Here is a 25,036-nt window from a genome sequence, read left to right as displayed (position 1 = left end):
GCCCAGGTGCTCCCTCTGTGGGAGAACCAGGCAACCAAAATATCCTGGACATGCAAATCTCAGATTAAAAATCCCACACATCTAAGCACCTATTTTGACTGCAACAATACAATATACCAACTGAAATCCCAATTAGTCAAATGAAACACTGGTTATGTGCTATTTGATAATAAAGCATTACATCAGTGGAGCATTTCAGAATACTAGAGCACCTTGGAATACAAGTTTGAGTATTTCAGGGATATTTAACAACAGCAGAGTAAAAAACCCCTGAAGGTTATACTTTTTCATGTATGTAAGAGCAGGCACCTACAAACAAGTCTACACTTCTCAGTACTGCAAGGCTGCCTGATTTTTAGGTATTAGGGAGGGGCTGAAAACTAAGAAATTATAGCATGTCTGGGCTAATAAATAAGTGGAGGGGGTTGCTGAAACTCCAGCTTTGACAGTTCCCAGACTATGTCAATACTCCCAACAACAATGTGCATTTTCCCTAACTAAGACTAACATTTCCTGAGAATAATATTACAGTTTTTCTCCAAGTAGACTGCAAATAAAATAGAAACTATACCCAGTTTAACTCTATGCAATCAGTAAGTGAATCAATCCACCTTCAAGCTATCTTACTTGAACTTCAGCATGCAGATAAATCTCTTTTACGGTTAATTTTAATTTAAAATAGGTACCTTTCAACAGATAATTCTCTAGGGAGGCTGTGCTCAGATTCGGGGAGTGGAGTGGTTGATCCCTCTTCCTGGACATCCTGAAGGGGCTTCTCATCTGCTAAATTCTCTTCTCTGCATTGATTTGCAGAGGCAGTTTCAGCAGCATCCGTACACACATTTTGCTCCATCACTTGAACAGCTTCTGAATGCTTTTTTGCATCTGTCCCTTGATCACATATGTTGGATTGCAGAGCCGAGTCACCTATATCAGTGACTGATGTGCTGGTAATACCCGTTTTAGGGGTGTCAACAGAAAGACGTGCTTCTGTTTCTGCTGTACTCAACATGATGTCATTTGCTTCTGCCACACGCCCCTCAAGCACACTGGGTTCTGCTTTGCAGTCGCCTGACGAACCACCATCAAGAGCTACTTCATTTTTTAAGTAATCGATTAGCCCATGTACTGCTGTGTCTGGTCCTTGCTTTTGCTCCTCAGCATCAGTTGGTACCTGCAGGCATTTTGTACTGTTCATGGCATCCTCCTGCTGCACCACAGATGCTTTGTCCTCAACTGTAGTCCCATCCCAAGGATAGTTGCAGCTGGATTCCTTCTGATTTTCACCAGGCAGCACCCCAGACTGTTCCATTTGTTCTTTCTGTACACAAAGGTCATCTAGAAGAGACGACAATACTGACATGTTCTGTAGATCAGTGGTACTTTCTTGGTTTACCTGGTCTTCACTTGGCACTGGGTCGTGGCATTGGTTTCCATAATGTATTAGCTCTTTAGATAAACCTGGTTCTGCATTAAAGAGACTAATCAAATTACCTTCCTCTGCCTTTGCAGTGGTAGTTCTGTCAAGATCACTCTTAGGGACGACTTCTGAAGAGGCAGCAATCATTGCAGGCAGGTCATTGTCAGAAGGAGAAGGCAGGTTACAAGAATCTGCAGGTTGCTGCTTCCCTGCTTCCAGACTCATCTGACTCCTACCAATGTCTCTGCTCACAGCACTAACGCATCCACTTTCCTCTGCCTTCAGCGTTCTACTTCTTGAGCTCTCCACTTTGCTGTCAAACTTTGGGGAACTTGTCAAAGGTTCTTCACTGAAACCAAAATCATTGATAGGGATCTCTTCTGAAAAGGCATCTGGCAAACTGTATTTCTGAGTGCTTGCCAATGGTTCTTCCTTCTCTTTAGCAGCTTGGTTGGAAAACTCAGCCTCTAAAGGCAACACACACCCTTCAGTTTTCTGATCACTCTCTGGTTCTCCATTTTTATTGCTTCCATCTCCTTCTTCCAATACTTGCTTAAACTCTGGCATTTCTCTAGGTGCTGGGCTGTCATCCTTGTCACTGGCACTGCTTTCAGCTGAAAGGTGGGGTAGCTCCGTAGTCAGAGCGCTGTGAACTGTATTTTCAAATATTTTGCTGATATGCTTCCTGAAATCAAAAAAGCCAATGCCGAAGGACCTGGAAGTCGAAGAATCATGCTGTTTTTCAGAGGTCTCTGCAGGCTGCATGGGAGTCTCTGTTCCCATCTTGGGGATGCTGAAATTCTCTACAAAAACACACTCGCTCTTTCCTGCATTTTCTCCTGTGTTTTCTACTATCTCATTGTGCTTGTCGTCTGCACAGGTGATATTTGTTGCAACACCCTCATTACAGCCTGCTTGCTTACTGAGAGATGAAAGGCTCAGAAGCCGCTCTTCTAAGCTTGAAAGGCTGAAGAGAGATTCTCCCGAGCTGTCAAACTGCTGGGCTTTGAAGCTGACATCATATTCTGCTCCTTTTGTTTTAATTGCTGAGATCTCGGCCTGCATCTTCTTGAAATTAAACAGTGACAAACTTCCTTTGGACTGCCCGGCCCCAGCAGGGTCCTGTAAAGTTAAGGCACACTCTTCAGAAAAGAAACTTGGGTCGGGAATCACAGAGTCTTTTCCTGGGGCTGTCCCTGTGAGAATATTGTCTGAGTGTACTGCTTTAGGCCTTTTTGAATCTGTTGTTCTTTTGTCTACTGAAGTACCATCTAAGTGTAAGGCTGTAGCTGCTGCTGCTGCAACCTGCAAATCAGGACTGGTCCCAAACAGCTTTTGGCATTCTGTAAGTTCTTTTTGTAATTCATTCACACTACCATGATGCATGCAGTTTGTAGGCTGTTGGCTCACTCTGGTGTCCCAGTCACTTGAAAATGCCGGCAGAGCTATTAAATCTACTTGAGAGCCAGCCAGCAAAAAGTCAGCCTTTTGAGTACTGTCTGTATTGATGGAAGCAATTTCTGTGAGCTCAGGAGTTATAGGAGGATATTCCTTTCTTCCTGCTTTTTCAGCAGCAATGAAAGTTAAGTCCTGTTCATCATTTCTTTTTTTTACAAGTTCATCTTTCGCGGTAATTCCGTCTAATAAATTAAAGTTCTCTTTTATTTCTTCTGCCTCTGAGCCTTTTTCTGCCAACTCTGTAACTTTCGACGGCAGGGCAAGATCAGTCCTGTTGCTCTCAGAAGCATCCTCTGCACTTGGCATTTTAAAATCCACTAGCAAGGTTTGTGGCTGTTCAGCATCACCAGTGACCGTTTCCTGCACCCCTGGGATACATTCTGCAACACCTGTGTTGTTTTTACTTGTGCTGTCTGTCAGCCCACATAAACCACCCAACTGCTCATTTATCATGTCATTGGGATCTGCTCCTTCATGAAGACTGTCTGAAATCAAAGAATTCAAATTAGGGAGTTCTTGCTTAGATTTGCTTGCTATTTCTTTGTTAAGGCAGCTTTCCTCCACCTGTGGGCTTATTAGAGTTTTCAAGTTGCCGCCTTGCACAATATCTCTCGTGGATTCAGAAATACTTGGCAAAGGTGAGTTTTCATCTGTGACAGCTGTGGAATCATTTTTCATCTCCAGCCCGCAAACTATTGTTTGGGGTTTGTGCAGAATGTCTATAAATACTTTCATTTCACTTTCACACAGTCCCTGAAGGCTGCTGGGTGCATTTAACTCCAGTGAATGCTCTCTCTCAGATGTTTCCCTGGTCTTTTGTTCCTCGGGACCTGCCACGGTTTTAAGGTTGTTGCAATCCAAGTTTCGGAGTTCTGCATTCAAACTGTGCTGTTTATCACTGCAGAAAGAGGGAAGGGACTGTGAGCTGTCTTTCAGGTCCACTTGTGGAGATGGGATCAAACCATCCTCCACTTGTTCCACATCCACAACCTTGCTGGGAAGAGCTTCTAGAGATGCTTCAGTCTCACTGCTATTTAGTGGATAATTAGGCTCCCATATGCTGCCATCATGTAAGTTCCCCAGTGTCTGCTGCTGGCAATCAATCTCCACAACCCCTGAGCTGCCAGAATAATCCTTTTTCATACTTTGGTCATTGGCTTCAGTCACTTGTTCCTGCTGCTCTTGCTGCGGGGAGGCAAAGTTGCTTTCGAGTTTCTGTGCCAAAATGGTATCGGTTGCCTGACTTTTCATTTCTGTTTTGTATTCTTCATGCCTGTTTTCATCCCCCTCTTTCTCATCTGCAGTACTGCTTTGCTCAGCAACAATCACAGGTACACAGTCAGCATCATTGCCACCTATCTGGCTGGTTTTTTTGCTTTCAGAATGGGATGTGTCCTCCTGGTTTCCTGCTTTTCCTAATGCAACACATTCAGCAATCGGTGCCCATTCATTTATGTCCAGAATTGCCAGCTCTGCTTCAGGAACTGGTGTTTTTTCTGCCAATGTTGCATTGCCCTCAGATGTTACATCATGCCTAGTGAGGCCTTCCAGCTCCCACACACTTCTTTCAGCAAGCGTGCCCTCCCAGGATCCCTCTTGCTTATTTTGCATAACATCATTGTCCTCAGACCGCAGCAGCAGTGAACCATGTGTCTCTTCTAAACAAACTTCCTCTGCCATTTCACAGGCAGGGAAGCTGAGTGGCAGGTCTTCTGCGCTGGGGTTTAAAAGATCACAGCTCTGTGAGCAATTTTTCCCTTGTAAACTTGGTGCTTCAACAGACAGAAGGCTTTTATCCTCTTTGTCGCATGTGTCTGTTTTCTCTCTCTCCGAACCCTGACTCAGTTCTGGCAAATGATCTTCGGGTGCATTCAAACTATGTTCTGAACTGAAATCCTTCTCTGACGTGTCGCCACTGGCATCATTTCTGAAACTATTTTCTAGAGAGCTCCAGTAATCATTCCAGTTACCATCAGGGTTGTCTTGTCTTTTGTCAGTATCAAAGGAGAGCAGCGTCCCTTGAGAACAGACTGCCTCTTCACCTGCAATCGGACTAGTTAAAACTGGCCTCTCCTGACTTCCACCCTCTCCCAAAGAGAGCTCTTTGTTTTCCTCAGATACTATGTTTTCTTTTTTAATGAGCTGTGGAAGCTCCGTCTCACTGGTGAAGTCTTGTGTACTTTCCCCCAGTGACAGCCCTTTATCTACCACAGAATCTTCCTTCATCAAACACAGAAGCTTTTCTGGGTCAACCACAGCAATGTTTTCTCCACATTCAGTTAGTAAGGTATCATTGCTGCTGGCTGGCTCTGCTCTGTTCTCAGACGCAGGGCTTTCTTTTTGCTTTTTACTTTCCTCACACAAAGGGGACCCACTGGAAGGCTCAGAGGCAACCAAAAAATCCACAACACGACTTTCACTTTTGGTAACAAGTAGGGTTTGGGTTTCAAGACTTTGGGCTTGATCGGGGCATTCCTTTTCAGATGGAGAACTCTTGTCCTTTTCTCCTATCATGTTTGTCAGGGGCAGATCTGAAGCAGTAAATGACAAGCTGGGCATTGCAGGACCAGCCTTAGATTGCTCCTTCTCATTCTTGGGGAAAACTTGGTGGGGTTCCTCTCCTCTGCTTATTGCTGCATCACTGCTACATTCACGAATGGCGGCACTGAACTCATCAGAACTCAGACCATCAACAACTGCTCCATATTTTTCAACGTGCAAACCTCCTGTTGTGTGATAATTTGGGATTAAGGTCTCCTTTTCCATTGTCAGGCTGTCTGCACCATCTGCATTCTGTCCATCTGGTTTTACCACAACCTGCTCTTTGTGACCCACTTCCAAAACTCCTGCCTCTTGGCTGGTCTCTTGAATGTTACAGTCGTCTCCCTCTGCTTCCCTCTTGGGTAATGGGATGACATGTGCCTCTCTCTTGCCACCTGTCTGTTCACTCTGCTGTAATGGGTCTAATTCAGTTGAGGTGGCTGGTGCAGTTCCAGCTCCTGGAATCCAGCCAACATCTGGCAAAGGAGTCAGTTCCAAACCAGCATTACCTGGATCTCGCTCATCCTTTAGTGGAAGAGGGATTGCGGGGTGCTCTGTATCGGAGCGACTGTCCAGAGATACAGCAGGAACACTGCTTATGTCTTGGTCATTCACAGAGGTTGGGCCTGATACAAGGGCAAGCAACCCCGCATGGCTTCCTTCAAGACTTGCTGCAGTGTATTCTTTAGGATGCTCTGCCAAAGGCGGGCTTTTGTCTTTCTCTTCCTTGGCCTGTTCCAACATATCAGACGTGGCTTGTGCTCCTCGTTCGTGCAGGACATTCCCCACTGCTGTCACATCTGGTGGCATTACAAGTGCGCTTGTGCTGGGAGATTCTTCAGCAACATTGCTATGGAGGCCTTCGTTACTTAGGCTGCCAACAATGGAAATGTTTATATTCATTTCAGAATTGGCAATGGAGTGCAACACACATGAAAAAGAAAGACTCACACCACAGAGGTTTCAAAGCCATGCAGGCGCATGCACTGAAAAGCCGGGCTGTCTGCTTTCACGAGGCAAGAGTCGAGAGACATCAACTTCAAGAATCATTCTGAGGGAATAGTTACATGGAAATATACTCCTACAGCATTTCCTGCTGTCTGTCACATTAGATATGTGGGTTAACTTTCTACAGATCTTTTTCAATCATTTAATAGATGCATGCTGCTTCTCTTCCTTTGCTTCATAAGAGGCATAAAATAAATCCTAAGACGAATGGAGGACATGGAAAACTCATCAGAACAGGGTTGAATTTCAGAAGGGAAACTGCAGTATGGAATGGCAATATTTTTTCTCAGGTTTGAAAGGTTACGAGGTTCAAGGTTAATCTAGCTATATATCTTCTTGTTGTTGAACATTTCTGGGAGAAATTCAATGTAGCAGTGTGGCAACTGTTCCATCAATGTAAGCATTTCAGTTTGCCAGACAGAACGATCCCCCCTGTGTACTGTTCTGGGGTTTTTCCACACACCCCAAGTCATTGGGGGGGGGAGTGTATTTCCCTAAATTAAGGCTACAGTCTGAAACCAACTTATTATATAGTAAGACCCAGTGAACCTTGGACGACCTTACTTTGGAGGAAATATGCTTAGGATTCTTCAGAACTGTGCTCTGACCCAATCAGTTGGAGCGACAGTACGGCCGTGCCTCCATCAGTACCATTCTTGTGACATAGTGTGCTCAAGCAGCCAATGACTTCTCCTGGTCCAGTCACTTTAAGCCCCTCCACCTGTCCTTGGAGGCAGTGGGGGAGGGGAGAAGAAATTCTAATGATCTGACTCTCTCTGGGACTGTCTCTTCCACCTCTGTGCTTTCCTGCAGCTCTTCCCCCACCTCTTCCTGCATCTCTGACTGCCCAGACTCTTCCTCTTCTCCCTGTCTCATGGGTGACACAGAACCACACAAATCACTGGCCCCCTTTGATGGACCATCCTTCTGCCCCCTGCCTCTTCTGCCCACTCTTTGGACCCCCACTGCTTGTCCCTGACAGTACTGAGCACTGAAAAGAGTTAGTGCCTACATATATCAAGGGGAAAGTGGCTCCACAGACTGGAAACTTCCATAGAAAAGTGTGCTCCTCCCCCCACCTGTTTGTCACCAAACCTGTTTTGGCAGGCTATCGCACAAACAGAAAGGCCTCATCCTAAGATCATAATAGCTGAGCAGGTCTACATGAGCAAAGGTGTCTCTTCAGATAACCTGGTCCCAAATGGTTTATGGCTTTATAAACCAACAACAAAATCTTAAACGTGGCCTGGTAGCAAATTGGCAGCCAGTGCTACTCTTTCAGCAGGTGTATTACATGGTCATGGCAGGCTGCCCCTGTTACCATTCAAACTGCTGGGTTTTACACAAACTTCAGCTTCTGGACCAACCATAAGGGCAGCTCCACACAAAGTGCATTACAGTAGTTCAGTCTTGAGGTTACTAGCACAATCTGTCTCTGCCCAATACCAGCCACAGCCAGTGTACTAGCCAAAAGAGGTTTTCCAGTGAGCTTCCAGTGAGACTGGTGGTTGAAAAAGCGCCTCCAGACTATGCAACTGTTCCTTAAGGAGGAGGGCAGCCCTATCCAGAACAAAAAAAGCTGCTATGTCCTAGGTCCAGAAGCCTCCAACCCACAGACTTCCATCTTGTCAGCTTCAGTTTGTTGGCTTGTGTCCAGCCCATTACTATGCCGGGGCATTTGCTCAGGACTGGCCCAGCTGCACCAGATTTGGTGGTAACCAAACCCCAAGTGTAGTTCTACTAAGGAAGAAGCAAAGCCACAGGGACTGTTTTCTATCTCTTTCACTCCACCTATGCCAATGTGACACTGATGGGTACTTTCCTTGTTTATATTGCACAAGTGGTGATCAACAAACAAGATGTCGCAATATGTTTCTAGCCCCTAGCAAAGAGGACCATGCATTAGAAGTTTTATAAAGTACCTAGAAAAGAGTTGGCCCTTCCCTTGCCTTGGGGTCCCTTCCAACTCTACGATTCCTTTCTTTCTGAGGGTTCATGTATCACAAATTAAACAAGTGTGGGGAGACAGTATGGTTTTCGATTTTGATAGCATAATAGCCTTTCAAATAATATTTGCAAGGGTGCATTGTTCCCTATGCTTCACAGCTTCAAAGCAAAAGCTATGGGTGAAAAGTCCAACAATAGGGATATAAGAACAAGACTCCAGTAGACATAAAGCGAGTGACAAGTCCTAATAGAGTTCATGTTGTTAACTGCAAATCTTTCTAAGTCTCTGATCCTAATCAGTGGGGCTTACTTCCAAATAAATGTGTTTCAAGCTGGGATGCATACAAGTCACCCCCCATATCTATCTATATATATATATGGATGGGCCACATTACATTTATGCTGCTAATTGCACATACCTACATCATATAAGATCCAACAGCTCCAAGCACATTAGGAGCACATTAGTGGGAGCATTCTCCTGAATGTAGAATTACAAGTTCATGACCTGTCTGGCCGCATGCTAATAGCAATTTGGTAGAGCTAGATTAGCAGACTCACTTACTAAAGCAGATTGGGGAGGGGGAAGGGGGGATTCTATGTGCTAAGTGGTTTACCACTATGCATTAATTACAGCACATTTAACAATACCAAAGTCCCCCTTTTATACTTTATTTAGATTCAGTCTTTCCTGCTGGTTACCCTCATACAAATTAAACTAGCAGAACTTAAAGGTGTTGCTGAAGTTGCATTAGACGATGCCAGCGCTTGTACTGGATACACTTATCAGGTTTATGAATAGTGTGAAAGATTGCAGATGAGAACTTTACCCTTCATTGGTTGATCCAAATGTTTTATTCTCTGCCAAATTAACATGGACTTGAAACCAATGGAAATCGATCTCTAGCAGTGTGCCATTACCAAACCTCCTATTATAAGAGAAACCACAATTCTGTTCATGTTGCTTGGCCTGATGAGCTCTTTTCAGGTAAACACGTAAGCGGGGACAAGTGCATTACTCTACCCCTGTAAACATACATGGAATGTGTCCTTCCATCAGTAGGACACTCCCCTTCCATTCACAAAGAAAAAGCTTAGAATCTAAACCATTACAGTGGTACCTCAGGTTAAGTACTTAATTCGTTCCGGAGGTCCGTACTTAACCTGAAACTGTTCTTAACCTGAAGCACCACTTTAGCTAATGGGGCCTCCTGCTGCTGCCGCGCTTCCGGAGCCCGATTTCTGTTCTTATCCTGAAGCAAAGTTCTTAACCTGAAGCACTATTTCTGGGTTAGCAGAGTGTGTAACCTGAAGCATATATAACCTGAAGCGTATGTAACCCGAGGTACCACTGTATATGTTTAAATATTGCATAGTATTGAGAGAAGTTATTTGCAAGACTGATTTGGGTTGGATTCAACGGCTGTTTTCTTTCAAAGGGCATCCAGGGGTCATGGGATAGAGAGGATGTCTGTTTCAGTGCATGGAAAGGAAGGGCTGCAGGTAGAGCAAGGTGTCTCTGTTGCAGGTGCAGAAATCTCCACCATCACCCATTCTGCTCTGCCATTCGTACTCTACCATCAGTAACAGCAAAATGGGGGTATTCCAAGGGTGTTCCCAGGTTGAGATTGGGCATCTGAGAAGAGCAAGTCTATGCATGCAGACGTCCACAGGAGCTGGAATCCTGCATGCTCAGGGTTCCAGCTCCCACTGGGTCTTCACATGTAGGCTCCCCCTTATCGTGTGTTCACAGTCAATGTGTGGCTATTGGGGAACAGGTCTGGGAAGCCAAGTGATTTGGGAGATGAAGTCAGCAGCATGGGCTCACTGCCCCTTTCTATGTGTGCAATTAATGTGATAAGGGGGAAATTGTGAGTCTTTAAAAGGTAGGATTTCCTTGCCACATCCTCAGAAGACTCTTCCCCCCCCCCCCCCAACCAAAGAATTGCAGGAAAGAGTTGAATTTCACCCTGTGTGGATTTGCTTATCAGAGTGCTGCAGTGATGAGGAAAGTCATATTTTCTGGGATACTTCCTTTAACTCACCTCTTAGAGTCTCTGCAGAACATTCAATTTATGGGCTGAACATATTGGAGCAGTGGGACCTCATGCGCACTCATGGTGAATTCACAGTGTCATCTAAATGTGAAGTACACTTTGCTTTCCTATGTGCATTGACAGCCGGGTAAAATTGTAGGTTTCAGGCTAGTGGGAGGGGCATTGCATCTGGGACCCATTTATTTATCATGACAGATATGAATTATCTGCACAGAAATCCAATCCTGGTGCTCACACCCAAAGGGGCAGCAAAAGAAATGCTCCTATGTTAATATCTAAGTGGAATGTTTTCCCACTATGGTTTAATATGTGGCTTTGTGTCAAAAAATTCTCCTGCATTATTGTACCCTTCTTCATCAACGAATGAGAAAATAAGTCACATTCAAAAACTATCAAAGGGGAGAGAAAATTTTGGTAAAACTCATAGGCATGGTTGAGGTTTTCTGTCATGGTTACTTTACTTCTGAGGCTGGCAAGAGCTGTTTGCAACTGACCTTGCTTTCATGACACCAGTGGTCTGAAACCTCCCCTGGTACTCATAATGTAAAGGGGATATAAAGTAGGATATATATATATTTAAATTAATTAAATAATTCCTTCCATTATCCCCCCCTCCCCCAGATAAGGCAGTGCAGGTAGCCAGGGAGACAGATTGCTGGAGGAAGGTTTAAAAGAAAGGAAGAAATACACACTACTCTCAGCCATGTCACAATGACAAGGTAAGCTCAGTCCCACACCAGAGGAGGTGCATCCCTTTTCGCTGCTTGAGGTAAAAAATGGAACATGCCAGCTTTTTCCCCTGCCCCCCTGCCGCCTCACTGCTGCCCTGCCACTGGAACTACACCTCTCTTAATCCACGTTTCGCGCCTGTTTCCAGCAAGATCTCACCAAAGTCTTGTGAGATCTCATGCACTCCATGAGACCTTGCGAGATTTCACCTCACCCTGCTTCATCAGTGGGCTGGGCCTGCCCCACGCCTACCAAATTTCTAAAGCGCCCAAATAATGAGGCAAGGAAATCGAAGCCTCCTTTGCAGAGGACTGGAAGGCAAAATTTGGCACCATCACAGTTAACCATCACAGAGGCATGAAAGCTGGGATCTCAAGTTGAAGTCTCTGTATTTGTTCACCAATGTCTTTTGCCCTTATTGCTCCAAAATTAGAGATATGAAATATAATCAAGGATTTAAAACAGCCAGGGTTATAGAAACAAGCAGTACCCAAGCCATGCTCTGCCATTCAGAATACAAATCCCATAAGCAGCCTGAAACACTATAATGTGATCTTTTGGAAAGCCAGAATAACCTTATTTACCAACGGCTGTGCTTTCTTAGGGGTTGCAAGCAGGCAATTAACGCAAGACTCCATGTATAGATGGAACAAACAAGCGTGTTTCCTCATGCTAGCTCTAAGAGCCCCACACTTGGTAGTTGTTCACAAGGCATATTTTGTACCTGCTGATGACTGGGGTCTGGGGCCTTAAGTCTTCATTTACATCAAGCCCAGCAAAAAGAAGGTTTGGGAGAAGCGATTGGTAGGGCTCCCTTTCCTTCCAGTCAGACACTAAAGGGCCACTCCCTCTGTCAGAAAAAGGGTTGGGAAAAGAGAAACACACACACATACATTTTTCAGAAGGCAACCTTAAAATTAGAAAATCGGACCAGCATGCCGCAGATTGCACTCAGAAATTCCTCATTGAGTCCTTACACATGCATGTATCAACACAATTATATTTCTGAAGATAACTCTAGCAAGACTAACAAATGCGCCACCCAGTTCAAATTTACTTCTACAATACTTCACTGACAACAGCTCCTTGCAGGAATGAGCGAATGCCCTAAGGACCAAACCAGATGTTGCATCACATGCATATTTTTTAAAAAATTATTTTATTTTTACTTTTAAAGTAACAGCTGAAGGTGTGTGTTTGTGAGAGAACAGGACTACAGCATGTAGGGAAGTGTTTAACAATTCCCTTCTAGAGATCCCTTCTAAAAAAGCATTCCCAAACAATTATTTCCTCAAGGGGATAAGCTGCCATGCTTCCCTCCAAGGGAAAAGAAAATATTTAATTTTGGAGGGAGCAAAGGGTTAATAGACCCTTCCCATGTACCATGGTCCCAGTCTTGATTGGGTCCTTCTATGGCTACTAAATGCATTCACATAATGAAACATCAAGTTGGCAGTAAAACATTGCTTGACACTGCTAGTCTTCCACTTTCCTTCTCAAGCCTCCTACCAGAAAGAATGCCAAAGAAAGAATGCAGCAAGCAAGTTATGTATTGCAGAATATGTAAGCTTCACTCACTGCCAATCGGGCAGCCTCATAGTCAAGGCCATCATATCCTCATACCCCACCTTGATGATTTTCATGCAAGAGTTAAATACATACTTTGTTTGCCCAGCCTTTCGGAACAGGAAAGGGATTTGGCAATGTTAGTATAGTTGCTTGTGTTAAGCTACGTTTCTGCTTTTCTATATGCTGCTTTTAGAGGTTTTAATTACTGCTTGTGATGACTGTACTTTAATGATGTTGTATACCGCCTGTGGGAAATGCAAATACCGTAATAAAAATCACCCACAAGAACCACCTCCTGGTTCTATACTCTCAATCACTAAAGTGGATCCAAATTCCCACTTCAACGTAATCATGCATTAAAAATAGTATGGTAAATATCTGCCTTGTAAGTATGCCAGCTGACAATGTAAGAAGGTGGTTAGTGGAGTATTAAGTGACTTTTGGTTTGCAATGCTAACTGGGTTGCTGGAGTGGAAGTTATCTTGGGCAACAGCCTACTTCATCAGTTGCATTCTGTCGCAAGCCAAATACAGTACAGTAAAAAGCACCCTTTGCCTACCTTGTATCTGCTGCAATTAAGGAAGTCGCACTATCTGGCAGTGGTAATGGCACATCAGCATCTAAAGGCGAGGTATCCAAGGTGACTTGTTCAACGTATCTGTCTCTGTTCTTTTTCCTCTGCCTTTTCTTTTTTACTGCTCTCTCATTGCTGGGTGGCTGAACTGGTTCTGGAACTGGAACTGGCACAGGAACAGGAACTGGAGGAATATCCTAGAAGGTAGATGAGAGAGATGGATGTTCACTTAAAGAGCAAGCAGATATTTTAGAATTAATACTTAAGGCAGTTTTAATGCAAAGTTGCTTTTAAAAAAATAATAATACTTAAATGTACTATCAGCATTTCCCCCTCCTAATTTCCCTCTGACTAGTGGGAAACAGTTGAGCTATAAAGATGCATAAAGAAAAATAAACTGTAGCAGGGGAAAATTGAAGAACTGTTCTTAAGCTACGTATGATGCTCTGAGCTGGCCCCTAGAGGGTATCCTTATCTCTTTTTCCAGCCCAACAAATTTCCTTGTGGTCAGCAAATGTATCACTATTCCTAACAGAGGGAGAGAGCAAAATAGAAGTTAAAAAGAAACACCCTACAACAGAGAGGCAAAACACAACACTGCAATTTTACACACACTCAAAATAAAGTGAAGACAGAAGGTATATTGAGAGTGTCAGGCTGTAGGTACATCTGTGCATGTACTTAAGGAAAATGTACAAAGTTAAAGCCGTATGGAGAGCATGCAAGGACATATCAACATGTGAGCAGAATGCCTCTTTTCTCAGGGAACAGCTGCACATGGTACTTTTTAAAAATCATTATGCGTAGACTCTGAACACAGGTACAGATGACTTGTTGCCAGGTACATGATAACATGTTGAACACCCTCTGAAAGAGCCTTATGGCACCTTAAAGACTAACATATATGTAATACATTTGCATTTAGAAGGGTAAATTTGTTAACCACAAGATTCTCTGCTTTATTTGCTGCAAGAGTACCTCTCTGGATACTGTTAGAAACACAATTCTCTTCTTTTCCTGGTTTAATTAAAATAATGGTAAATTACAACATTCTACTAAAAAGAAGATCACAGGCAGGCAGTCTCCAAAGAGTGACTTTCTGGGTTTGCTAGGAACAAGGCTATTCCACAGGGTAGAGATCTCCCACCAGATGTTGTGAGATGACAGCTCCAGTCAACCTTGAGCACTGGCATTGCTGGCTGGGGTTGATGGGAGCTGGAGTCCAACAATATCTGGAGAGCCACAGGTTCCCAATCCCAGTTACAGTGAGTGCTTTCTTCAACATCCATTTTCAGCAAGATTTAAAGGCCCTTTCTTATTTATAATGCGGTAATAAGAAATGTGTATGATCTTGTGTCATAAAAGAAAAAGAACAACTTGACACAGTGTGCTATTTCCCCCTTTAGATTATAGCCTTATTTTTGGTGCAAGAATGATGAGAGTGTCTTCTGTTTAGTGTTTTGTTTTTTTTTAGAGTACAAAGATAAAGTAAACACAAGCAACCCCAACTAGCCAAAGTATTAATTTTACCCTGGCCTCAGCAGATCAAGAGCTAATGAAATGAGATATTCTCATCTGCTATATAAAAAGACTCTCAGAGCCAAAGAGTGAGAAGCACGTCAATAAAAATCTACTTGTGGACTGTAGCAGATGCTGTTCAACTTGGGCATTATGTTCATATTACGTAAGACTTCGCCCCTGCAAGTTCCTCCAAAGGCTAAGTTTCTGAACCTAGTTTTAAAGCCTTAGCAACAGTGTTAACAGCGCACTGCCACAATATTGGGTTTCAAACATTCCAAGCAGGCTGAAGCTTCTCCATTCGTCATCAAGCACTTAATTATGCATCTCTTTTAAAAGCAAACAAATCAGGTTTTGAACTACTTAGGAAGCCTGGAGGGTGGGTGGGAATGTTAATAAACTTTCTTAATTGGCTCGAGTGAATCTAGTTCCTAGGTGTGCGCACACAGAGAGAGCCTTCTTCCTGTGGTACTTTCCTCATTAAATGTGCAGCCTTTTAAGGCAGTTGTTGCAACATGCCACAGTTCTGGCTGAAAGTCAGCTTCGAGGAGTTACGCGAAGTTTCCATTCCTAATAACTCTGTGTTTACAGGGAGACGAAGTGCTGGAATAAATCTTAGCAAGGCAGACAATAAAGCTGTTCTTCTTACCTTTTATTGTCATCACATCTCCCATTGCACTTTTCTGAAGTCTGTGAGTGCATACGCACATACGCAGAGAAACCCGCTTGGCACAAGCTTACGAGACCTTAAACCTTTGTCTGTTACACTCATCAGTAGACTGGCTCTGAAGCAGCCACTTCCTCCATAAGGAGCTTAGGAGGGACCTCTCTGACTGCAGGTGAACGCTGGGAAGTGGACCAAAGGTCATCCCCATGGCGTCAGGAATCAGGTTTCAGGAACAATTGCCAAAGGAGCCGAGGAAGGGAGGATGAACACATGCTCGCTCTTAAAGGCTGCCCAGAGCAGGCCACACAGCCATTCGGCCAAATATTACGCACATGTGCAACTTAGCAGGCTAGGAAAGGGAAAATAAGTGTGTACGTAACAGTCTGGAAAATTTAAAAAATGATTTAATCGTCCTTGTTTGCAGCAGCCAAGGAAACAGACTAAGCCCACATGTCTGAAATGGCTCCTGGATTACAGAGTTTGAGTTTATTACTGTGGTCTATGTGTTCGGGCTGCAATCCTGCACACACTTACCTGAGAGTAAATCCCACAGAACTCAGCAGGGCTTACTTTTGAATAGGCGTGTATAAGAACTGCACTTCCAGTCTGCCTCTTTGACTTGACCTTGGTGGAAAATTCTGTATGGTTGCCCCTTCTAAGCAGTAAGTCATGTGCAATGTGATCCCAAGCATGCTTATTCAGAAGATCCTCTCTGTTCAGTGTGACCTACTGCCACATGCACACAGAATCGGTTTCTTAGGTGCAAACTAGGCAAGTGGGGTTAACTACGTGTAGTTTATCTAGGTATCAGCTCTGATCCATATAGTAGCATGGGCAGGAGAAGAGAGAAGCAAAACTGACCCATTCATGTCGCGCCCCCCCCCCCGTCTGTGCTCCATCACTTTGAGCAATTGTCTCTCAGCTCTGGTCACTTCCTGTATCAAAACTGGACTGGGAGAAAATTGCCTAAAGCAATGGAGATGTAAGGTAGGGTGGTTGTGCTTGCCACCACCATGGTCTAGAGAGAGAAAGGGAGGAGCCCTTTCTCCCTCTTTTATAATTCTAGCACTTAGGGGTCAAATACTGGGAGATTCAATATGGGCAAAAGGAAATCCTTTCCCATCCAGTGCATAGTTCAGCGATGAAGTTCACCAACACAGGATGCAATAATGACCCCCAACTTGGGCAGCTTTAAAAGTTTAGGCAAATTTATGGAAGGATAATACTACTAGTCAGTGGCGCCTGCCCTGTGGAACGCCCTCCCAGCAGATGTCAAGGCAATAAACAACTATTTTACTTTTAAAAGACAACTGAAGGCGGCCCTGTTTAGGGAAGTTTTTAATGTCTGATGCTGTGTTGTTTTTAATATTCAGTTGGAAGCCGCCCAGAGTGGCTGGTGAACCCAGCCAGATGGGTGGGTATAAATAATTTATTATTATTATTATTATTATTATTATTATTAGGCTATTATCCAGGATGGCTATCTCCAGTATTGGAGGCAATATTACTTTGGAGCACAAATGGCAGAAGTTCATGCTCTGTTTGTTTCCATAGGCATCTCGTTAGCCATTGCGGAAACATAATGCAGAACCAGATGGGCTGTTGGTCTGATGTTGATATGTTACGCTTCTGCCTATTTATGTTAAGCACATGCATAGTTTCTATGAAAATGGTACAAAAATATTTTTTAATATTTCAGTTAACCATGGATTGCAAAGCAACTAGGATTCTATGATTTAGTTGAATGACGCACTTGTACAAAATAAAGCCCAAAGGATCTAGATACATAGGCAGCTGTCTATACTGACCATTGCCTTATACAGATCACAGGTCCATCTAGCTCAGTATTGTCTGCACTGACTAGCAGTGGAATTTCCAGGGTTTTCTAGGACTGAAACTGGGACTTTTTGCATGATACTGCTGAGCCCCAGCCCATCTGTCTCATGCTCTCCAGTCTTGGCAGAGGAGACAAGTTTTATACTGAGCAAACAAGAGTCTCACAGTGTGGTGGTAAGGAAACCAAAGGACTAAGCCATTTACATGAAATCAGATATGCCCCATTAGATTTAAAATAAAATAAGATAGTAACTTCGAAATACACAGTTCTCAACACTGCAGAACTTCAGGTATAATCCCAGAGGCAGTAGCTTCTCCAAACATTTGTGTTCATGACCTTTTCGTGTTGTAATAGTTTCTTCAAAGAACTTTACACTGTTTATCCTCCAAACAGGTGCAGCGCAGGCTGTGACAACTTGACCGGCTGCTCAGCAAGCGTAAAGGTCCCAGTCCTGTACATTGCTTCATAGCTGATACTTTGCTGCAGTTGGGACAAATGCAGCAACCACCTTTTATAACATTAGGACAATTTGTATTCATCCCCTCCCCACAGGAGACACAGGGTAAATGGGTAGGTTTTCTGCTTGGAAGAGAATAGGGGAGATTTATGGAACAGGAAGAAGGAGAAGACTGGGAGGTGGAGGTGTTGGACGCTGGGGAGGTAACAGGGCTTAGTGAGCAGGGGGAGCCTATGGCAGAGAGAAGTTTGGAATCAGAAGCAGAAGCTAAAGCTGGGGAAGAAAGGTCATGAGGCAAAGATGAGTCTGGCTGGTGAAGAGACACAGGTGTCTCCCCTGCCTGTGACAAGCTTCGCTCCTGCTCCCATCTCCCAAAACCAGAAGAAGCATGAACAGGGCAGAGAAGACATTGGCTGCATGCAGATACAGTCTCAGATTGCTTGGGAGAAACCCTGGAGACTTAAGCAGCTTTGGGGAGGCAGGAACCTTCAGTCTCAGCAGGGATGAGATGCTGTGCTCATTAGACCTGACCCTCTGCCAAGTCTATGCAGATTGTGCTTTTGCTAATAAAGAGTTAACTCCAACTTGCACAGTGTGATTTACTACCAGCTCGCTCTTGACAGTAGGACAGGTTCTGTGCATACCACACATTCACACAGCCCTCCCTATCCTCCATCCAGGCAAGCAAAGGGGAAATCAAAGTTCAAGGACACATTTTAACCAAGCAAAAATACTCAAAGAGCTTGTGAAGAAAGGCAGGTGAGGAGTGTGGCCTAGAGGGAGAGGAGGTAGCCTCAGGAGAGTCCCAAGGGCCAAATAGAGGAGACTGGGGTGGGTGGGGGCTGCATCTGCCGGGGGGGGGGGCTGTTCGCCATCCTTGTTCTACAATCACAGAAACCTAAGATGTAAGAAAAAGATACCCACTCTGGAAGAATGGTAGATGAAGGTGATCGACTACATGGAATTGGCAGAAATGACTGGCAGAATCCGAGACTATGGAGAAGAGTTGGTGAAAGAAGACTGGAAGAAATTTAAAGACTATTTACAGAAATATTGTAAAATTAATGAATGTTAGAAGGATGTTGGATAGAAACTCCTAAAGCTGTAATGCTTTAGGAGATACGAAAAAAAGGTTTACAAATGGGTTAAAGCTTAATGGTAAGGATTTGCTGAACTAACAAATTGAAGTGGAATACAAAGAAGGAGGTCTGGGGAAATAAGCGTAAGGAAGATATGTTATGAAAAATTATTTGTTTTTTAACTGTTTTTATGTTGTATTTTGTATTTTGTTTCTTTTTATTTTTCATTTTCACTGTTATACTTTAAAACTTTAATAAATATCTTTTGGGGGGAAAAAGAAAAACCTCAAGTGATCAGAGCCAGAATGTTTACACAGTCCAAGGTCCATTATTTCCTTGACCTTCCTCTTTATTTCCCTCCCTTCCTGCCTTCCAACATTTCATCCCTTCAGAAAATTCCAGCACTCTGTGTAAACAGCCTTGCAAGGGAAATGCATGTAAATCCAAGAGAACTTTGCAGTTCTCCACAATCACTTGGAAAACACAGAGGGGCAGGGCACTGGCACAGGCACAGCATTGCAGGCTCCTCTGTTACCGCCACAGTCAGCTATTGTTGTAACAGAAAAGTGGCTTATGTAACAGCACTGACTTCCAGTAATAAACTCATTGCTGTGTTCTAATTCACATGCAAGAATTTAGTTTCTTCTCCACCCTTCCAGAGGGAGCTCACTGCTATGTAGTGGGAGACGCAGAAGAAACACTTTGTCACCATAAGCATGCTTTCCTTTCCTTTAACTGCATCACCTCCCTTGTAGTATCGAAGCAGATGATAGCCAGGCCTTCCGAGCCCTGTGCATTGCACTATGTGAGCCTTACAGCTAGCTGATTACCAGGGCTTGAGCGGTTCCCACATAAGAGCTATAATTGTTGATGCTTGCAAAGGTCTGTGCACAGGGCTTTGCAGATGCTATCCATTAGATAACTGGTGTTTCTTGAAAACCACTTTAGACCAGCCACATTTTTACCATCAGGTGTAGGACAGATGGGAATGGCTTGGTTGGTCAAATGGGGCTGCAGGCTGTGCAACTGCTACAGCAAAGGTGGGAACTCTGGGATCTGAATTTGGTTTTCCAGGTCTCTCTGGCTGGCCCTTGGGACTCTCCGTAGGACATTCACCCTTTCCCAGGATACACATCTCACCAGCCCTGAACATCCTTCTCAAGTGTTTTTCCTTTGCAGGAATGTGTCCTAAACATGTGATAATGTTGTTCACTTGCTTGGAAGAATAGAGAAATGGTTGGATGGAGAGATATGTGCAGAGATGGTGTAAAATCACTTACAGTGATTCATAAATAAGTTTGCAATTAGCATCAAGCGCATGAATGTCTGTCCAATCACAAACGTTAGACCTGGAGGAAAGGTCCTCCTCTGTGGAACAGGCCACAGTTCACCTTGGCAAGAACTTTTTGTATTATTAGTACTACTTACCTGTTGCTTCTAAGCATCATTTTGTCACCCATTCTGAAGGTACCAGTGCATTCCCATTCCTATTATCTGCCACATCTCTTCAAGCCCTTGTTTGTTCTTTGTCTAGCCTTCAGTACCAGTTCTCCTGGCTTCTTAGCTCTTCTGTCTCTGTGCATGGCACAGCCCAGTCTATGTGAGAGCAGCCTGCCCAAATCAACACCTAATCTCAATTGCAGGTAGGTAGCCGTGTTGGTCTGCCATAGTTGAAACAAAATAAAAAAAATCCTTCCAGTAGCACCTTAGAGGCCAACTAAGTATGTTATTGGTATGAGCTTTCGTGTGCATGCACACTTCTTCAGATCTCATCTAATCCAATTGATGGATTTCTTTGCTATAGCTGGCCTTCCTGACTCAGGCTCCTTGCTGGTGTGAATCTCAGACTGCTGCTCTAGGAAACTTCTCCTGCAAATATCAATATCCTCCTCCCTAATAATAATTATGAGGAGGAGAACTTGAAAGGCATGAACAGCACTGTCTTAAACCAGTATCTAATATAATTCCTACTAATTCAAAGTTTGAGCTTTTAAACACTGAATAACATTGGGTAACATTCCTAAGAAGCTCTGGTTAGTTATCTTGAAAGTATCATCCCACTCACCTGGTTTTCCGGACTACTGTTTTCATTGCCCATTTTGATAAGAAGGTCTCGAAATCACTCGCTACATTAAGAAAACCAGCTGCAAGAAATGAACATCTGTGTAAATACTGTGGGAAAATAACTTTCAAGAAGACAAGCCTCCTGACCCCGCAGTCATGGCACCTCCCTGAGCTCTTCCCAGTACAGTGGTACCTCAGGTTAAGTACTTAATTCATTCTGGAGGTCCGTACTTAACCTGAAACTGTTCTTAACCTGAAGCACCACTTTAGCTAATGGGGCCTCCTGCTGCTGCCGCGCCGCCGGAGCACGATTTCTGCTCTCATCCTGAAGCAAAGTTCTTAACCTGAAGCACTATTTCTGGGTTATCGGGTTCTGTAACCTGAAGCGTATGTAACCTGAAGTGTATGTAACCCGAGGTACCACTGTAAAAATTATTGCCAAGGCTTGCAGTGTGCCCTGCAAAGACAGTTTTTATGGCAAGGCTAGATTAAGTATGGAAAGCCTTGTGACAAATCAGATATTTGGAGCCTTATTTTACTCATTCCCCCCACAGGGTCAGCCCTGCCATTGCAGCATAGTGAAGTGGCCTGTTTCAGGTGGCACTTTGAGCCAGACTGTGGTCTCTAGACTCCACATATGATGCTCTTGTGTCACATAGGGTTTTCCCCACATTGAAGCAGCAGCTTCACAAATGTTGATAAAAGTTTGTGCTCCCTATTGATAATACTACCCCCCTTTCCTCTAGTTTTGCATTTACACATCTGATTTGCTAACTTGAATTTGGCATTCTTGCAGAACTAGACCAGATTCTCACACGAATCATTTATGCATCATCCTGAGTCCTAATTTTAACAAAGTGACACAAGCAAACACTGAGTTACCCAGAGATTACATCAGAACAAAACCCTTGTGTTGCTTTGCTTATGTACATAATCACACACGCACTGCCTGGTCCACTGGTGGTGGTGGTTGTTGCTTTGTTAATATATGACTTTATTGGGAGTAAGACATGCACTTTTAAGTAGACAAGCACAGGATTGTGCTGTAACACTGTTATTCTAACCAGGACGCGTAAAAAGCATTAGCATGATGAAATTCAATACCCATATGGTATGAGCATATGTCCTATGATGTTTTCTTTTCACCTAATTAGAGCTAATCTCTTAATGTCTACTTTGCACCAATCACTATGCTGCAATGCTTTGAAATATTTAAAAACTCCCCACCTTCGCTTTAGGCTGGAATGCAGAAGCTGGCCACACAATAATCATGTGCATGTTTTCTCAGGAATAAATCCAATGGAGCTTGTCCCCAAGTAAATATGGATAGAATTGCAACTTTGGCATTGCTATTTAATTTTACTCCAGTGTAAAGGCACAAGGGGTGTTTCTCCCATGCATTGTACCACTCTCATACAAAATGGCAAATTTATAGGTATATGCAGTGTAGACAGAATTAGGATCCTCTGCAGCTAAGTGTGCCCCCCCCCCGCAAGTTATGTGTATACATTGCTAGCTAAGAAGATACCTTTGCAACATCAGTACAAACAATGAATTGCCATTGTTGAATTCTAGAATTTTAGTGTGCTGGGTTGTGTCTATTCTTCATTTCTCCTACTGATTAAAGTCAGTGGGCGCTGGTCCATTAGGGTGGGGGTACCAAACCCAGTGCCCATAAAGGCCTTCATTGGTGCCACTGAACCGAACTGAGTATTGTGTTTCTAGCTAATGAAGTCAAAGCTGTGACTATTTGGACCCTGGGAAACAGGAATCCCTGGGATCCTAACAGGGTGGGATTTTTAATGGTGCAACTGGAGTCTCACCTTTCTTTTAAAAAAGAAAGAATGATATGGAACATATTGGGCAGGCTACCTTCTAAGCCAGGGGTTGCCAACCCAACCCAGCACAAGCAGAAGCAGGGCTTTTTTTCAGGGGGAGCTCACAGGAACTCAGCTCCAGCACCTCTCAGCTGGACACCATTGCCATGATAAGAGAACGAAGGAGGCATTCATAATGAGTTCCGGCACCCCTTTTTCTAGAAAAATAGCACTGAGCAGAAGGATGAGGATAATGCATGATCTGGCTCTGCAGGACAGAACACTTGCTAGAGCTGGAAGGGCTCATTGACTTCCAGATCTATTTGTCTATGATGCTAGCACCTCCTCCCCTTTCTGGAAGGAAAGATTTGTGTGGACAGTTGTTGTGGGACACACATGGAGAGGAGAGATAGGATGGGTTTTTGGAGGATGTTGCGGATGGGTGTACTGCTGAGCCCATTCCTCCTCCTCTGCTTTGGCTGCCCACAGAAGGACTTTTTGAAAGGGGAGAGCTCAGAAGTGTCATACCTGTAGGTATTCTCTTTGCTGCTCGTTGGCCTGGTGGAGCAGGCAGCAGGCAGCTGCTCCGGCCATGGAGCAGTTTTTGGGAAGGGTGGGTGGGTGTGTATCTCTGTGCGTGGAGTTGTGATCAACCCACTTACTGCTCTATTTGTTTTGTGGTCATATGGAGCAGTAGTCAGGCGGCTACTTCAGGGGTCAGCAAAAATGTTCAGCAGGGGGCCAGTCCACTGTCCCTCAGACCTCGTGGGGGGCTGGACTATATTTGGGGGGGGGAATAAATAAAAGCACACATTCTACTCATGTAAAAAAACCAGGCAGGCCCCACAAATAAGCAAGAGATGCATTTTAAATAAAAGGACACATTCTACTCATGTAAAAACACGCTGATTTCTGGACCGTCCGCGGGCCAGATTTGGAAGGCCCCCAGGCCTTAGTTTGCCTACCCATGAGCTACTTTAATGTGTGTATTGGAATGGGGGAAAGCACAGTAATTGCCTGTCACTAATTATGAGGTTTTTTTTTTAAAATGGCAGTGGGGGAGTTGAAAGAACTACAGTAAAAACTATCCCATTACTGTTGTTTTTGTTTTGCTGCCTGCTGGCATGTGGAGCAGACAGCTACTTGAGAGGGGCCTCAGTTGAATATGATGGTGAGGGGGAAATGGCAAACTTTTCTAGTTTCTACTGCATGCCTTAGAGCAGGGGGTGCTCTGGAACTTGGGGTGTGGGTGGGGTGGGGTGGGGTGGGAGAGAGACCAATACAGAGGCATCATCACATCCTTTCCCCTTATTGTCCCCAAGTTGGGGGTGGTGGCAGCGCAGACGTATTATCATTATCAACTTTCCCTTCATTTTTCCCAAGTTGTTGGGGGGGTTAGTTTGGGGAAAGAGCCCAGTGCAGAGGCACTGTCATTATTATGGTCATATTTTCTTAGACTGCTTCAAGTTGTTTGCAGGTGGGGCAGTGCAGAAGCTTTATCACCATAATAATTAGCATCATAATTAGTAACATGTTTTTTCTGGGTGGGGGCACTCATTCCACAGGCATTGTCATTATCATCAACTTTCCCTCCTACCAAGCGAACAGCTTGGATAGTTTCCAAGTTGTCTGGGAGAGGGGAGCACAGAAATATTGCTATCCTCTCCTCACACACCCTCTTGTTTTGAAGGCGAAGGAATCGGCTCATGCACACACACAACAAAAAAGGGTCAAACACAGGGCCACACAGACCATAAAGTCATCAATGCTCATACAACTTTTACTTAAGCACAATACCCTCCGTCATTCCTCCTCTAGAGCTGTTCACTTCACAAGGGTCTCTCCCAGCAACAACACCCCCCTTTCTCTGGTTCCACCACTGGAATTCTTAACTCAAGAAAAAGGAAGACCCCAGAGACAATATGAGGCAGCCGACACACCACACCTTGTGAATGCTTTACCTAGCTATGTAATTCCTCCTCATACGCTATTCATGATGAATATCTCAGTATAAACCATCACTGAAAATATCTCTGTCCAAATATGAATACATTGCTTCACTAGACTCTTATTAAAATACAGTTCTCTTCGTTGAGAGATTACAAGATTTTGCATTACCCACTAGGATCAGGTCTCACAAATAAGTGACATTTGCATATTGATTTTTTAAAGAAATAACAAAACCCAACCAGTAAATTTCATTTGTGTTTTCCATTGTTACTCCTAGATAACATACTTTTAAAGCCTGCTGTTTTAAAATACAGCTTCAGCTCAACTGTATTTTAGAATATAGT

General features: G+C 43.9%; 1 protein-coding gene across 10 annotated transcripts in view; it reads right to left on the bottom strand.

Moving 5' to 3' along the window:
* The window catches only part of TACC2 (transforming acidic coiled-coil containing protein 2), a 154,955-nt gene that overhangs the window by 115,774 nt on the left and 14,145 nt on the right, over positions 1-25,036 (bottom strand). For 6 of the 10 annotated variants that reach the window (XM_082222733.1, XM_082222728.1, XM_082222732.1 and 3 more), the window contains 4 exons: positions 20,927-21,005; positions 13,289-13,500; positions 11,885-12,010; positions 687-6,293 (listed from right to left, as the gene is read on the bottom strand). In XM_082222733.1, coding sequence (XP_082078859.1) covers positions 687-6,293; positions 11,885-12,010; positions 13,289-13,500; positions 20,927-20,959 — 5,978 coding nt within the window. In that variant the 5' untranslated portion in view covers positions 20,960-21,005. Of the gene's footprint in view, positions 1-686; positions 6,294-11,884; positions 12,011-13,288; positions 13,501-15,470; positions 15,608-20,926; positions 21,006-25,036 lie in introns of those variants that run through there. The other 4 variants (XM_082222739.1, XM_082222729.1, XM_082222736.1 and 1 more) reach the window with 3 other exon arrangements.

This window comes from Podarcis vaucheri (assembly GCF_965113315.1).
Source record: "Podarcis vaucheri genome assembly, chromosome: 5".
NCBI classification, from domain to species: Eukaryota; Metazoa; Chordata; class Lepidosauria; order Squamata; family Lacertidae; genus Podarcis; species Podarcis vaucheri.
This window is presented reverse-complemented; position numbering and strand designations above follow the sequence as displayed.